The sequence below is a fragment of the Scyliorhinus canicula genome, chromosome 1, assembly GCF_902713615.1.
Source record: "Scyliorhinus canicula chromosome 1, sScyCan1.1, whole genome shotgun sequence".
NCBI classification, from domain to species: Eukaryota; Metazoa; Chordata; class Chondrichthyes; order Carcharhiniformes; family Scyliorhinidae; genus Scyliorhinus; species Scyliorhinus canicula.
In genome coordinates this window covers 302,818,126-302,832,239 of record NC_052146.1, presented here as the reverse complement: position 1 = coordinate 302,832,239, position 14,114 = coordinate 302,818,126, and the positions used below count along the sequence as shown (strand labels likewise).

At 49.7% G+C, this 14,114-nt stretch overlaps 1 protein-coding gene across 6 annotated transcripts in view; it reads left to right on the top strand.

Moving 5' to 3' along the window:
- hivep2a (HIVEP zinc finger 2a) overlaps positions 1–11,510 on the top strand; it is a 224,562-nt gene extending 213,052 nt beyond the window's left edge. For all 6 annotated transcript variants that reach the window (XM_038816720.1, XM_038816698.1, XM_038816728.1 and 3 more), the window contains 4 exons: positions 5,963–6,138; positions 7,505–7,606; positions 8,339–9,273; positions 10,633–11,510. In XM_038816720.1, coding sequence (XP_038672648.1) covers positions 5,963–6,138; positions 7,505–7,606; positions 8,339–9,273; positions 10,633–11,361 — 1,942 coding nt within the window. In that variant the 3' untranslated portion in view covers positions 11,362–11,510. The remainder of the gene's footprint in view (positions 1–5,962; positions 6,139–7,504; positions 7,607–8,338; positions 9,274–10,632) is intronic.
- Positions 11,511–14,114: the final 2,604 nt, after the last annotated feature.

The window sequence follows — 14,114 nt, the reverse complement described above, 5'->3', positions numbered from 1 at the left end:
CTCCCTCACTGACATCCTACTGACACTCCCTCACTCTGACACTCCCTCACTGACTCTCCCTCACTGACACTCCCTCACTCTGACACTCCCTCACTGACACTCCCTCCCTGACACTCCCTCACTGACACTCCCTCACTGACACTCCCTCCCTGACACTCCCTCACTGACACTCCCTCACTGAAACTCCCTCACTGACACTCCCTCACTCTGACACTCCCTCACTGACACTCCCTCACTGACACTCCCTCACTCTGACACTCCCTCACTCTGACACTCCCTCACTGACACTCTCTCACTGACACTCCCTCATTGGCACTCCCTCCCTGACACTCCCTCCCTGACACTCCCTCACTCTGACACTCCCTCATTCTGACACTCCCTCCCTGACACTCCCTCCCTGACACTCCCTCACTGACACTCCCTGACTGACACTCCCTCACTCTGACACTCCCTCACTGAGACTCTCCCCTCAGCAACACTTCCTCCCTCTCACAGCCGCCTCACTCTCACAGTCTCCGAATTTGTATTTTATAGTAAGACAGCCAAAACCTGTATCACCCTTCATCTGTTTTTGTGCACTATCCAATGACTTAGCTGATGTGATCCATCAGCTCGGTGTAGTGACAATGGGGATGGTGACCTCGGTCTTAGTTTGATGTCAGCTGCTGTTCACTGGGCAGCACAGCGATCTGGACTGAGAGAGGAAGGATATACACTGAATGCAGTTGTGTCTTCATGATGTCACTGAGCTTGGCAGTTACATACCTGAAGTGTTGTATCATGATATTTTATCTGCCCACGTGTGGTGCTATTTATAGGGTTCGTCGCACTGTGAGACAGACTCATCAGTTTTCCAGTGGTGTGATTGGGGTGAGATTCAGCTCGGTGTGTGTGTGTGTGTGTGTGTGTGTGCGCGCGTGTGCCTACACTTTCTGGGCTCCGACGCTCACACACACACACACACACTCGCGCACACTATCAGACACACACCACACATACACACACACACACACACACCACACAATGCTCTCCATTGTTCAGACATGGCAGCTATAACTGTTCGATAGTACCAGTTAATTACACAGGAGACAAGATAACCGAGGAAACAAGTGGTGGACAGCAGTAACCTGCACCGCCACACGATTAAACAACTTGCAAGTCAAAGTTAAACAGGGCACTGTGTGTGTGCAGCTCATAAGATGCACTGCAGCAATTCGCCAAACCTCCTGCGGCAGCACTTTCCAAACCCGCGACCTCTTCCGACTGGAAGGACAAGGGCAGCGGACGCATGGGGACACTGCCACTTGCAAATCCCCCTCTGAGCCCGACACACTCCCGCCTTGGAAATATATCGGCCGTTCCTTCACTGTCGCTGGGTCAAATGCCTAGAGAGCCCTTCCCAACCGCCCTGTGGGTCTCAGGGACTGCAGCGGTTCACAAAGGCAGCTCACCACCAGCACCTGAAGGCAATGAGGGCATCGAATGCTGACCTAACCAGCGATGCCAGTGCCCAATGAATGAATGGAGACACTGCCCCTGGTCAGGGAAATCTCAGTATCACAAATGACTGTTTTGTCAACAGCCTCCTGCGGAGATGATATTCAACAAATGAAACCGTGAAGTGTTAGGTTCTGCCCCCACCCCATGTGGCCCATTCCCTTGTGAGATCACACGCTGAGTTGCAGCAGATGGTTTGAACCTTGGCCGTTTGACAGTCATGCAGAGCTGCCAATCGTGTTCGGAGACCACGCTGGTGAGGGAGCAGGAAGAGGCCATTCAGCTCCCTGATGTGTGTCATAACTTCATTCACCCACCTTGTCTTCATATCCCTTCATGCTCTTCCTCAGGAATTATAGACCTTTCTGGGGCCTGAAGTTAAAAATTTAGCCCGTGTTTACTTCCTTCTGAGAAATTCTCACTTTCCCGCCAAACTTTGAATGTCTAAGTGCTTCCCTGACATCTCCCGGAATGGCCCTGCCCCGATCTTATGTTTATGCCCCCTTGACCTGGGCCCGAGGCCTGGGAAGCAGCCTGGTATCATCGGCAGCACCCGCCATTGACCCACCCGCTCCTGCCATGGTTTTACAGGCAATGTCGGAGGCTTTGGGTGGGCCACAGGCCCACGGCCCACTTGTGGCCTGCAAGGGAGCAAGTAATGGCCACGGAAGGGTCTCGTCCCACCCCAAGACTCTGCTCTAACAAGCGGTAGGAGGGGTCTGCGTCCAACATGCAGCCTCCAATTGGCCAGCAGGCTTCTGAGGCGCGGGATCTTCCTGGGGAGGGTCAGAAATCCAGCCAAGCATGAATTATAAGGCCGTCATCTGAAACATTAATGCCGGCTGGCCAAGCAGTGGAGGTGACTTCCACCCCCTCCCCCAGAATTTACACTGGGGGTGCAAGGAGCCCACCCTCAGTTCCTAGACTCACCAATCAGTGGAGGTCATGTCTGTCATGACCTCCTGACTCCAACCACCCTGTCTCCATACTCCAGCCATTGGTTGCTAATGTGTCCATCACACATGCCACAATGCCCTCCTCCAGCCAATCAGACATCGTGCAAACTCTCATTACCTGAACTGAAGGCTCAAACAGCCTTTCCTCCCCCCCCCCCCCCCCCCCCCCCCCCGCCCCCGCACTTTCTGATATTTTAAAGGCTGATTCACCAAATGTATCAGGGCAAAAAAAATGGACTGTCGCACAGCGGTATTATTCTTGAACTAATAATAATCCAGAGGCCTAGGCTCATATCTCAGAGTTATTAGTTCAAAACCCACCTGGCCGACAGTGGAAATTTAGAATCAACTGATTCATATATCTTATTAATAATGATCATGAAATTATATAATCGTAGAATCCCTGCAGTGGAGAAGGAGGCCATTCGGCCCATCGAGTCTGCACTGACCCTCCAAAAGAGCACCCCCACCTAGGCCCAAACCACCACCCTATCCCCATAACCCCAACTAACCTTTGGGCACTGAGGGGAAATTTATCACGGCCAATCCACCTAACCTGCCCATCTTTGGACTGTGGGCGGAAACCCACGCAGACACGGGGAGAACCTGCAGACACCGCACAGACAGTGACCCGGGATCTGAATTGAACCCGGGACCCTGGCGCTGTGAGGCAGCAGTGCTGACTACTGTGCCACCCAAATGTTTGCTGTAAAAAAACCTCGGGTTCACTGATGTCCTTTAGGGCAGGAAATCTGCCGTCCTTACTTGGTCTGGCCTACATGTGACTCCAGACCCACAGCAATGTGGTTGACTCTTAGCTGCCCTTTGAACTGGCTGACTGAGCCACTCAGTTGTGCCAAGTTGCTGCAGGAAGGCAGCACTGTGGGTGCGCCTACACCACACCGAGTGCAGCGGTTAAGAGGATGTCTTCACCGCTAACAGCCTCTCGAGGACAATCAGGGATTAATGCTTGCCGACGCAGCGATTCCCAAGAACAAATTAAAACACATCATTTAATTCCCGCTTCCAGTTTTTCTCCGTGGCCACCCAACCTCAATGGAGACAGCTGGGAAACCTTGGAGAGTTGGAAACTACTGTCCTGACCAGCCCAAATTCCAGACTTTCCTGCCGGTTGACCAGGGAATTTCCTCGCTCCCTCGCCGACTTCTGCATATTTCTGCAGTGATTGGCTACCCAATGCAGTCACCAGGGGCCGAGTGTCAGCCACCCTGATCTGCGGGGCGAGATGGCGGCCCCTCTGTAAAGGCCGAGCGAACCACTCTGTTCAAGGGCACTTGGGAAGGGGCAACAGATGCCCATCTTCCCAACGACGGCCACACCCCATGAAAGAACCGCTCGGTTGTAGGGAGTGTGGTGCTTTCCGCTTTTCCCTGCAACTCAATTACGAGTTTAGCCTTTTGGTGCAGAGTTCAAGGTTCACTGCCAGCCCCAACTGATTGGCCAATCTAGAGTCAACAGAGCAAAACAAGACTCGAACTTTGAATGCGAGATCTTCACTGAGGAATTCTAACAAGGAATATCAGGAGAAACGTCTTTAACCCAGGGAGGGTTGAGAATGTGGAACTTGCCGGCGCGAGGAGTGGTCGAGGTGAATAAGACTTTGGGGAGGCTGAGACAGGAAGGAATAGAAGGGCGTGCTGTGGGGAACGTGTGTGGGTGGTGCTGGTGGAGTATAAACATCGATAGGGACCTGGTGAATGGTCTGCTTCTGTGCCTCAGTCTGTGGATGTTTTCTTCAATGTGGCTCGCCTGCCAACAAGTGCAGTTACATAAAACTCAGTGAACACGCATCCGTGAGTCACTGATGGATGTGCGGCACCAGCTAAGAGCAGTGTCGTCCACCTGATAGGCTACCTCAGAACCCACATCGTCACTTACTCCCCTCTCCAGGCCTCGCCACAACCCGCTGTTGAATTTGCCGACACAACCTGCTCCCGGACTGCGTAAAGGGGGTCAAATCCGCAGCTACAACAACAACTCATATTTATGTAGCACCTTCGGCACAGTTACATTTCTCAGAATGCTTAATTTTCTACGCCCCCTCACCTTCCCTCTAAAAGTTTCCTGGCTTTCAAATTCTGGTTGCTATGGGGAGCACATGTCTCTGGTTATTATGGGTAGTGAGCGGCGCCGGTTGCCACGGTTAGCAAATAGCTACGGTTGCCATGGGCAGAGTGAATGGCTCCAGTTGCCATGGGTGCAGAATAGCTCCGGTTGCCATGGGCAGAGTGAATGGCTCCAGTTGCCATGGGTACAGAATAGCTCCGGTTGCCACGGGTAGCGAATTGCTTTCACAATGCATCGGCGTTTATCTTGTCTGAGCAAATTCTTTCATCGAACGAAGATGACGTTTTCAGCTTATCTCCCTTTCCAAACCAGGACAAAAAAGTTAACTAACTGTTTTATTGCAGCCTACTGTGCCTTTCGTGAATCCGTGGGAGGAATGAAAACGGGGAACAAATTTAGCAAGGGCGAGCTATTTCTCAGCAGGTGACTAAGCCCGAGTGTTTAGGGGTGACGTTCCTGTATTGATTCCCAACTGGCAAAACATCTCTCAAACCTAATCACATCTCCCATCTGGGCAACCACTGTCAAAATGGAACCAGGATAGAATCAGAGAATGGTATGGCAAAGAAAGAGGCCCTTCTATCCATCCTGCTTGTGCTGAATCCTTGAAAGTTCTACGTAATTAGTCTCAGACTCTTTCCCCACAGCCAGATATTTCTGTCCTTTCGGTCTTTGTCCATTGAGGAACAAGCGTGAGCCTGACCCTTGCACCCATCCAGAATGTGAAACCCCAGCCCAGTTATTGAGCCCAGTTAAGCTGCCCAACTGAGAGAATGAATACGACTCAGTCCTGGATCTGACTGACAGCGGCAGAATCCAAGCGTGGCATCCACACGAGGGGCGCTCCGGTGTGCGGGCAGGTGGTCAGGGGCGCGGAATTAGCGAATCCCCTCCCTTTTTTTTCCAATTAAGGGGCAATTTAGCATGGCCAATCCACCTCGCCTGCGCATCTTTGGGTTGTGGGGGGTGAGACCCACGCAGACACGGGGAGAATGTGCAAACTCCACACGGACAGTGATCCGGGCCCGGGAGCGAACCTGGGTCCTCGGCGCCTTGTAGCAGCAGAGCTAACCACTGCACCACCGTGCCGCCCGCGAATCCCTTCCTTCACAGGGAACAGGCGGGTGGCCTCTCTCCCCATCAGGAGCCGTCAGAAATAGCGCAGGAGGATGACGTGTGAGTTCTTGAGGTTCCTCAACACTCGAGGTGCGGGGGGGGGGAAGAACCCTGCTTTCGATCCATGAGTGCAGACACACAAATAGAAAAGGTAATGCAACATGACAGAGAGCCTTCAGTCACATCAGTTAGGAATCTGGAGCAGTAAAGCAGCGTATATATAATATACACATATAATAATATTGTATAAATTGTCTGTTGTAGCTCCACATTTCTTTATTTAAAAATTCCCTTTGTCTTTGCAGGTTTAAATCCAACGAAGACTATGTATACGTGAGGGGGCGGGGTCGAGGCAAATATATTTGCGAGGAATGCGGAATCCGCTGTAAAAAACCCAGCATGCTGAAGAAACACATCCGCACGCACACTGACCTTCGACCCTTCATGTGCAAGTTCTGTAACTTTGCATTTAAAACGAAAGGTAAGCGTTGGCTCTGGAGCGTGAGCCGGTTGGAGGTTGGGCTGTTGTTCAATTCTCACTCGTCAAAGAGACAAGCCGTCCTTCTGACCGACCTGTGGGCTGTGCCACTCTTCAGAATTCGGAACCCATTGTCTTGGGGACGGGCCACCTTGAATGAGGGCTTGCTGGCAAACAGGACCGAATAATTAGGAAGCCCTCATTTCGAAGCTGCTTGATCGATCACGCTGATCAATTTTCCCAATTGAGGGGCAATTTAGCGTGGCGAGTTCCACATTCTCACCCACTTCCTGGGTGAAGATGTTTCTTCAGAACTCCCGGTTGGATGTCTTGGCGGCCATCTTGCATTGATACTCAAGCGCTTATCCAGTTACTCTCCTCCCAAACGAGGAAACGCTCTCTCAGTACCCCATCAAAACCTTTCATAATAAGGGGGGGGGAGGAAATAGAGGATTGTGATGATAGATTTAGATGGCTGGGAGTGGAGGGCCGGTTATGTCGATCGGCCTGTTCCTGTGCTGTATATCGCCTATGATGCCATGGAAACCCCATCTCAGGGGTTGGTTTAGCTCACAAGGCTAAATCACTGGCTTTTAAAGCAGACCAAGCAGGCCAGCAGCACGGTTCGATTCCCGTACCAGCCTCCCCGGACAGGCGCCGGAATGTGGCGACTAGGGGCTTTTCACAGTAACTTCATTGAAGCCTACTCGTGACAATAAGCGATTTTCATTTCATTTCATTTCGAGCAAGGATCCAGCTGCCTGGCCTGGTTGATTCAGATGGACGTTCAAGCGCCCACAGCAGAATTCAAAGACGAGCAAGAAATGTTTTTTTTTCCAGCAGCCTGGGCAAGGTTCCTCCTGCTAATGAGCACAGTCGCGAGAGGGACAACAAAAAAGGGCCGGTCGAGTGGTCCTCAATTACTGTTTGTGGGATTTAACTGTGTCCCAACTATTTTGTCTGCGGAATAACAAAATATAGCGAGTTATTTCACGCCACCGCTCCTTCCAAATGTTTGCATGGTATGGATGCAGGCTTTCTGTTTGAATGTGCAAGCCGATCGCTCAAGGCCAGCAGTGCGAGAGTGTAAAGGCTGCATTGCAGTAAATTAACAGGCTATTCGTAAATGAATAGATCCATTGGCAGTATTTTAAAACCGGAATTAATTTGCAAGGGCTCCTTATTTATATTCATCACTGTAATGGGGACAGACGCGAGTGAGTCACTCTGCCAGTCACCGGTCTGAGATGTAGGATGGTGTGCACGTTGGAAGAAATAAATAGACAGACATTGTTGACCTTCGCTTTTTTTTTTGCAGGCTAATTATCTCGGTATGCTTACCTTTGTCATTTTGTTTCCCTCACTCCAGGAAACCTGACAAAACATATGAAGTCAAAGGCTCATACCAAAAAATGCCTTGAGCTGGGGATAGCTGTAACCTGCGCCTACAGCACGGACACAGAGGAAGCAGGCAAGTTAGAATGCTACCCCTCATTTCACCATTACCGCAGAAGGAAACTCGTCGGCCCATCGTGCCTGTGCCAGCTCTTTGAGGAAGTTTGCCGATTAGGCCCACAAGCTCCAACTCCATCCCCATAGCCCTGCTTTTGATAGTTAATATCGAATCGGCGCCCTCTAGGTGACAATTCTTGCCGCTTAAAAAAAAAATCCAACCCTGGTGTCGGGTTACTACCAATCTAGTATAATAATAATCATCATTATTAGTGTCACAAGTAGACTTTTCCCCACGCACTTTATTAAACCTATGTCCCCAAGCTTTTGACTCTCCTGCCCTAGGAAAGAGCATCTGACTACCCACTCTGTCCATGCCACTCGTAATCTTGCAGACTTATCTCTCATCTGATTGAATGGCGGAACAGGTTCGAGGGGCTGAATGGCCTCCTTCTGCTCCCACTTTCTTCTGGCTGGACAAAGTGCAACACTTCCACCCGATTAGGAATTGTGACTAGGCATTTTGAACATTTACAGCAATCTCTGGGCTGAATTTGTACATGGTTAAGAATTGGAAAAGACCAACTGCACTGCCTCATTCTTCGCAGTGTGTGCGAGAACCCTGAACTTGGATGTTGGGATTAGGCAGGGAGGGCTTGCAGAGTCATACTCAGGTAAAGTATGACTGTGAGTACATTACCCATGCACTAAATTCAGCATTTAACTCCCTTCTCTCTTCCATCTCCTTCAGGAATTACTGATGAGATTGACAAGGATGCACTAAGCGAAATTCCCGTCCGGCACCAGTTTTCAGACCCTGAAGAATCTGATGGAGTGGAGGAGGAGGGAGATGAAGACGACGATGATGAGGATGATGATGATGAAGACCGACAAGGAGATAGCACTGCAACCACAAGATCGCGAAGTACAAGTCCGCTACCACACAGTTCCAAGGCATCCTCTGTCACTTTTAGCATTGCCTCGCCCTCTGCCTTTGATGTTTCCCACTCCAATAATCAGTCTTCCCTCATCAGTTACTTGGTGACACTACCGAGAATTCAAGTAACCCAATTAGTGCCGCCCAGTTATTCTCACGCAGGGACGCCACTCACAGACTATCAGAGAAGTTTGCATAATAGATTGCCAGAATCTGTTGAGTACAAGGATCGGCTGGACATACCGACATCAACAAATGTGTGGCTACCACGAACTGACGACGCATCCCCGAAAGACGATAGCTCCAGAGAAATGTCCCCTTCAGGAGACACAGGTTCAAGTGCTCAACCGTCACCAGGCTATGACAGTTCGCCAGGGAGAGATGCATCACCAACCTCACAGAGGTATTTGTCTCCGAGAGGGGACCTTTCACCCAGAAGGCACCTGTCTCCGCGAAGAGAGATCTCGCCGATAAGGCACCGATCGCCAAAGAGGGAGACATATCTGAGTGAGATATCTCCGAGGAGAGACGCTTCGCCGCGGAGACACTTCCTTCCGAGGCGAGAGATACCTTCGCCAAGGCAGCTCTCCCCTGTGAAAGACCTTTCCCCAAGAAGGGAATTGTCTCCAAGAAGGGACTATAGAGAACGAAGACACATGCCATTGATGAGGGCAACCTCACCCAGGCGGGGCTCATTCCAAAGTGGATATATGACGGGCCAGTATATGCAGCATGCAGACATGAGCCTGGTGAGTATTTGCATTGCCGTGAAGGAATCAACAAAAAATAAAATCACATGTTCAAGACGGGAAAGATACATGCGAAGTGTTGCAATTTTATAGCGTTATAAGTTGCCACTATCTGTACTTTGCAATTAGCTACAACTCCCATATGCATCAGACAGCACCTTTCACATAGTGAAAGATGCCAAGGTCAACTAGGGATGGGGAACAAGTGCCAACCTTGCTGGCCACACCCACACCTCATGGCATAATACATTTTTACGAAGTGTCAGCCTGGTACTTGAGGATTTGGAATGGGCCGTGAACGCACGACCTTCTGTCTCAGAGGCAAGGGAGCAGCCTACGTGAGTTAGAATGAGTCGCCATCTCTGCCTACCTTGAGATAAGTGGTGGTTCAATAAGATTGTCATGCTTCCCTGCTCTGTAACACAGAGGATTATCTTAAGTGAATATGCATCACCGTTTCTAAGGAGAGCTATTTGACCCAAATGGTCAATGCCGGTGCTTATCACTCAGGCCTCCTCCCAACCAACTTCACCTCACCCTATCACCACAGCCATACACCCTGTTCTCCGTGTGCTGGCTGAGCTTCACTTGAGATGTGCCTGCACTATTCGCCTTGACCAATCCCATCTGGTCAGGCCATCTACATTGAGACCACTCTGGCGAGTGATTCTCAATGCTGTACGCTGAGAACTATCTTCCAGCACTAAAACAGGCCATTCAGCACACCTGGTATTCATGCTGTTTTTCTCATGGGATGTGGGCGTCGCTGGCTGGGTCAGCATTTGTTGCCCATCCCTAATTGCCTTGAACTGAGTGACCTGTTTGGCCATTTCATGTGGCGGTGAAGAGTCAACCACATTGCTGTGGATCAACACATGTAGGCCAGACCAAGTAAGGACGGCAGATTTCCTTCCCGAAAAGAGCATTAGTGAACCAGATGGGATTTTATTTCAATCGATGTTGGTTTCATGATTGCCAAGCGTTCAATTCCACATTTATTGATAGAATTTAAATTCCACCAGCTGACATGATTTGAACCCATGTCCCCAGAACATTAGCTTGGGTCCCTGGATAAATAGTCCAGGCCCATAACCACCATCTCCCTGGCTTCACATAGCCGCTTCCTTCACCTACTTTATCTCACGCAATCAGAATTATTTATTGATTCATTATCGAGTTGAAGCATTAATTATAATGGGAACCACTTGCCTAACAATGCAGCAATGAAAATTATTTCCTCGGGTATGGGGTGAAAACAGAGGCAAGGAGGAACCGAAGCTTGTACTATACAAATAAACAAGACGCTGACTCTCCTTTAAGTTGCCTTTCTATTAACATTTCTTTTTTTTCTGTTTACAGAGACAATCTCACCTGAATTCGTACGATAACAGCAGAATGGTGCCTTGGCCGTCATATCCTGCTCGTGAGACTCCCCCGGGAGAACAAGACCGGCCTAGTCTTTCCGAGGGGCAACAAAGCTGTCTCTTCAGCCACCTTCCTTTGCACTCCCAGCAACAGGTGCGGGCCCCGTACCAAATGATACCAATCGGAGGCATTCAAATGGTCCATTCTGGGGCTATGGCTTTCCCTGGGCTGCTCCCGGCTTCTCAGCTCCCCCTGCAGGTGAAGCAGAGGGAAAAGAGCATCATTGATGAAGCGACACATTGCGTCATCGAGAGCATCAAGGAGATGGATATCTTTTCCAAGTCTGAAGATGTACAAATGGCGTCCCCGATGGCCGTGTCTCCTCCACGACCAACCAGCCCCACCGATCCTTTCGGGATGGCTCCCTCCGGAGCCGAGGGGAGTCGGACCACGGGAGGGGAGGCATACGCCCGGGCTGTGGAGGGGCAGCAGGAACACCGGACGTTCCCGCCCCGTCCTGAGATGAACCCAGCTGCCACCAGGGCGCTGATCGCCCAGTCCCGGCTGGACGAGGCGATGAAGAGCTTCGATTGCCAGCGGCGGCTGGAGAGCAACGCGAGCAGGCAAGGTGCCCCCGAGGGGCCAGGCGCGGAGCATTTCAGCGGGCCTCAACCCACCCGCCCCGAGGACCATCGGCTGCCAGGGTTTGGCCACCAGGGGTGACTGGCGCTCATGCTGGAGGATCGCCAGACGCGAGGCCGAGAAACAACATGGAAATGCAACGACCTAAACCACCCGGGCAATAAGACTTATTGCAAAATGTCCTCCCATCTGGGTCCCCAGTGAAGGCGAGGGTTTGGGGAAGGAGGGGACAGGGGAGTGGGGGTGGGTAGGAGGGAATGAGGGGGGGTATAAGGGCATGCTGGCTGCTACAACCTTTGTCTATCGTGGTCAAGACTTAAGATACAAAATACGTGGAAATATTTTCTCTTTGTATGTAAAAAAAAAACCCTGACCAAATTTGACTTGCAGACTTACCTTTGTCGTCCCGTTCAGTACTTTATTTTATTTTTGAAATGTCGCGGATATTTTGTGCCTTTTGCTTTTGCCCGGACTCTTGTATGCATCGCGGAGAAGAAGAGAATTTGTACAAATTTTAGAATTTGTGTACCTGCTTAATAATTGCAATGTTTTCTCCCCCAGAGCACTTTGGGGGTGGGCGGGGGGTTGGGGGGGGGGGGGGGGGGGTTTATTTTGGGGGAGGGGGCCGGGGTTTGTGTTGAATGATGTGAATTATTTGAAACGGTTTATTTTTCTGGGTGGGGTGAAGCGGGTGGAATATCATTATATCTGTGAGGTTGCACTAAAAATGTATTTTTATACAATTGAACTACTCTTGTGTACAGCAATGACTCTGTGATACTAATATTTATTACCTTTTTGTTTTATAACTTGTAGAGGTTTTGTGTCACCCCCTCAATGTAGGAACCTCTCACATGAAGCATGGGCTTTGTTTTGAGGAAGTTAGGATAAAGATTTGTATGCTGTAAATTCTTTGCTGCTGAGATTCCGAGGGGTGGGCACTGCCGTAGCAACCAGTCCCCGTCTTAGCAAAAAGAATTGTCCTTGATACGTCTTGAGCCCTGATTCAGCAGTGAGTGCTGAGGATATTATGGGTGGTGGGTAGAGAGAGAGAGAGAGAGAGAAACTGTGCGTAAAGAAGGAGTTGAATTAGTACCACCTTTCAGGTACAATTGGTTGTTTTTTTTTTATCTTGATACATCCTTCCCCACCTCCCTCTCTGTCTCTCTCCCTCGTTTTCATCCCCGGTTCCTCAGTGAAGCATCGACTGTGCTGAAAGGGCTGATGGGAGGCTATTCGAAAAGCTGCTTTCAGTTGCCACTACTGTGTGTCTGCTGCTCTCTGTAAGAAAATACCCCAGGCAAAAAAACTTTTTTTTTTTCCCCCATCCCTGTCAAACTCTGGATCCCTATTGAGACCTATTCGGCAGCAAGACCGAGATAGGCGACTCAAAGGTTTAGCCCAGGACGGGAGGCGAGGCAGTAAACTGGCCTCACCCCCGCCCCCCCTCTAAACCTTGGTGCTCCAAGTTGTCCGGTTGCTGAAGGTATGGTCATTTAAGCGGGCAAATGTCAGAGCATTAAATGAATCTCCATTTCCCCACAGCACAGCTGATCATTCCCGGTTTAACCCCACTTGCTAAGTTTCAATGGCGTTCCCCCCCCCCCCCCCCCCCCACTGGCCGGATTTTCCGCAAACCCCTCCCCTCCACCCGCAACGTGTTTCACGGCGGCTGAGATGAACCGTCATTAGCCGGCAGCGGGATCTCCCGGTCGCGCCACTGTCCACAGGGCTTCTCGTTCTATGCACTTCCCGTCGCTGGGAAACCCTCAGCGGATTGGTGGGGGGTGGGGGGTGGGGAGGGGGGGGGGGGTCGCCAGGGTCGCCGGCAGTGTGGCCTGGAAGATCCCACCGGTTGCGAGAACGCTGGGAAAATCCGAGCCCCCGTCTCCGGCCCAAACCTCTACACAAACAAAACAAAAAACAAAATATATTTATTTTTTAAAACCATCAGTTCTACCCGGGGCAGTTTAATTGTTAAAATCAGACTATCAGACGGCAGTGCACACCCCTTTTTTTATATATATATATATTAAAAAAGTTTTTTTTACAAGCGACGTATCGTGATTATGCACTTAAAAAAGGAAAGGTTAAAAGCGAAGAATGCATATGATGTAATCATTTGTTTGAATTAAATTTTTAATCCAGACTGTTGCTTAATCATTATAAATGAAGTGCTTACTGGTGACTTTTAAATATAATACTGTTTAGCATTAACTGAATTGTACCTGGGCGGTGTACATCTTTTTGCGTCTTTGGGAAGGTTTAAAACAGAAAAAAAAAATCACTTTAAAAGATATTTTAAACTTACATGTGAATATTTTTTCGTGTGCTGTGCTTGATATATTAGCAAAGACGGAAAATACATTCCAAGAATCTGTACATACTGTATATTTCAAGTGAGTTATCTGTGTAATTCTTTTGTGTAATTACTCATAAACTGACACTGTCACCACATTTCATGTTATCACACTTAACTGTACAGGAGAGACTTGAACAACAAGCGTGGTAAAAGCACAGACCTGTCGTTTTAAAAAATATATATATATAAGGGGGGGGGAGCGTGGGGCGGGGGAGTGGGCTACGAACCCCTTTTGGAAAATGTGTGTCTGTGATGTTCAGTGCAAATAAAATGTGAGGTGATATTATCCATTGTGTTGATTTAATTTTGGTTCGTGCAGGGTCTGGTAGCCAGGGTGAGGAGAAACAGATGAACGTGGAAAACAGGAGCAGGAAGAGGCCAATTTGTCCCTTCGAGCCTGCTGTGCCATTCATTATGATCACAGCTGTTCATCAAGTTCAATATCCTGATCCCGTCTCCCCTCATCCCCATA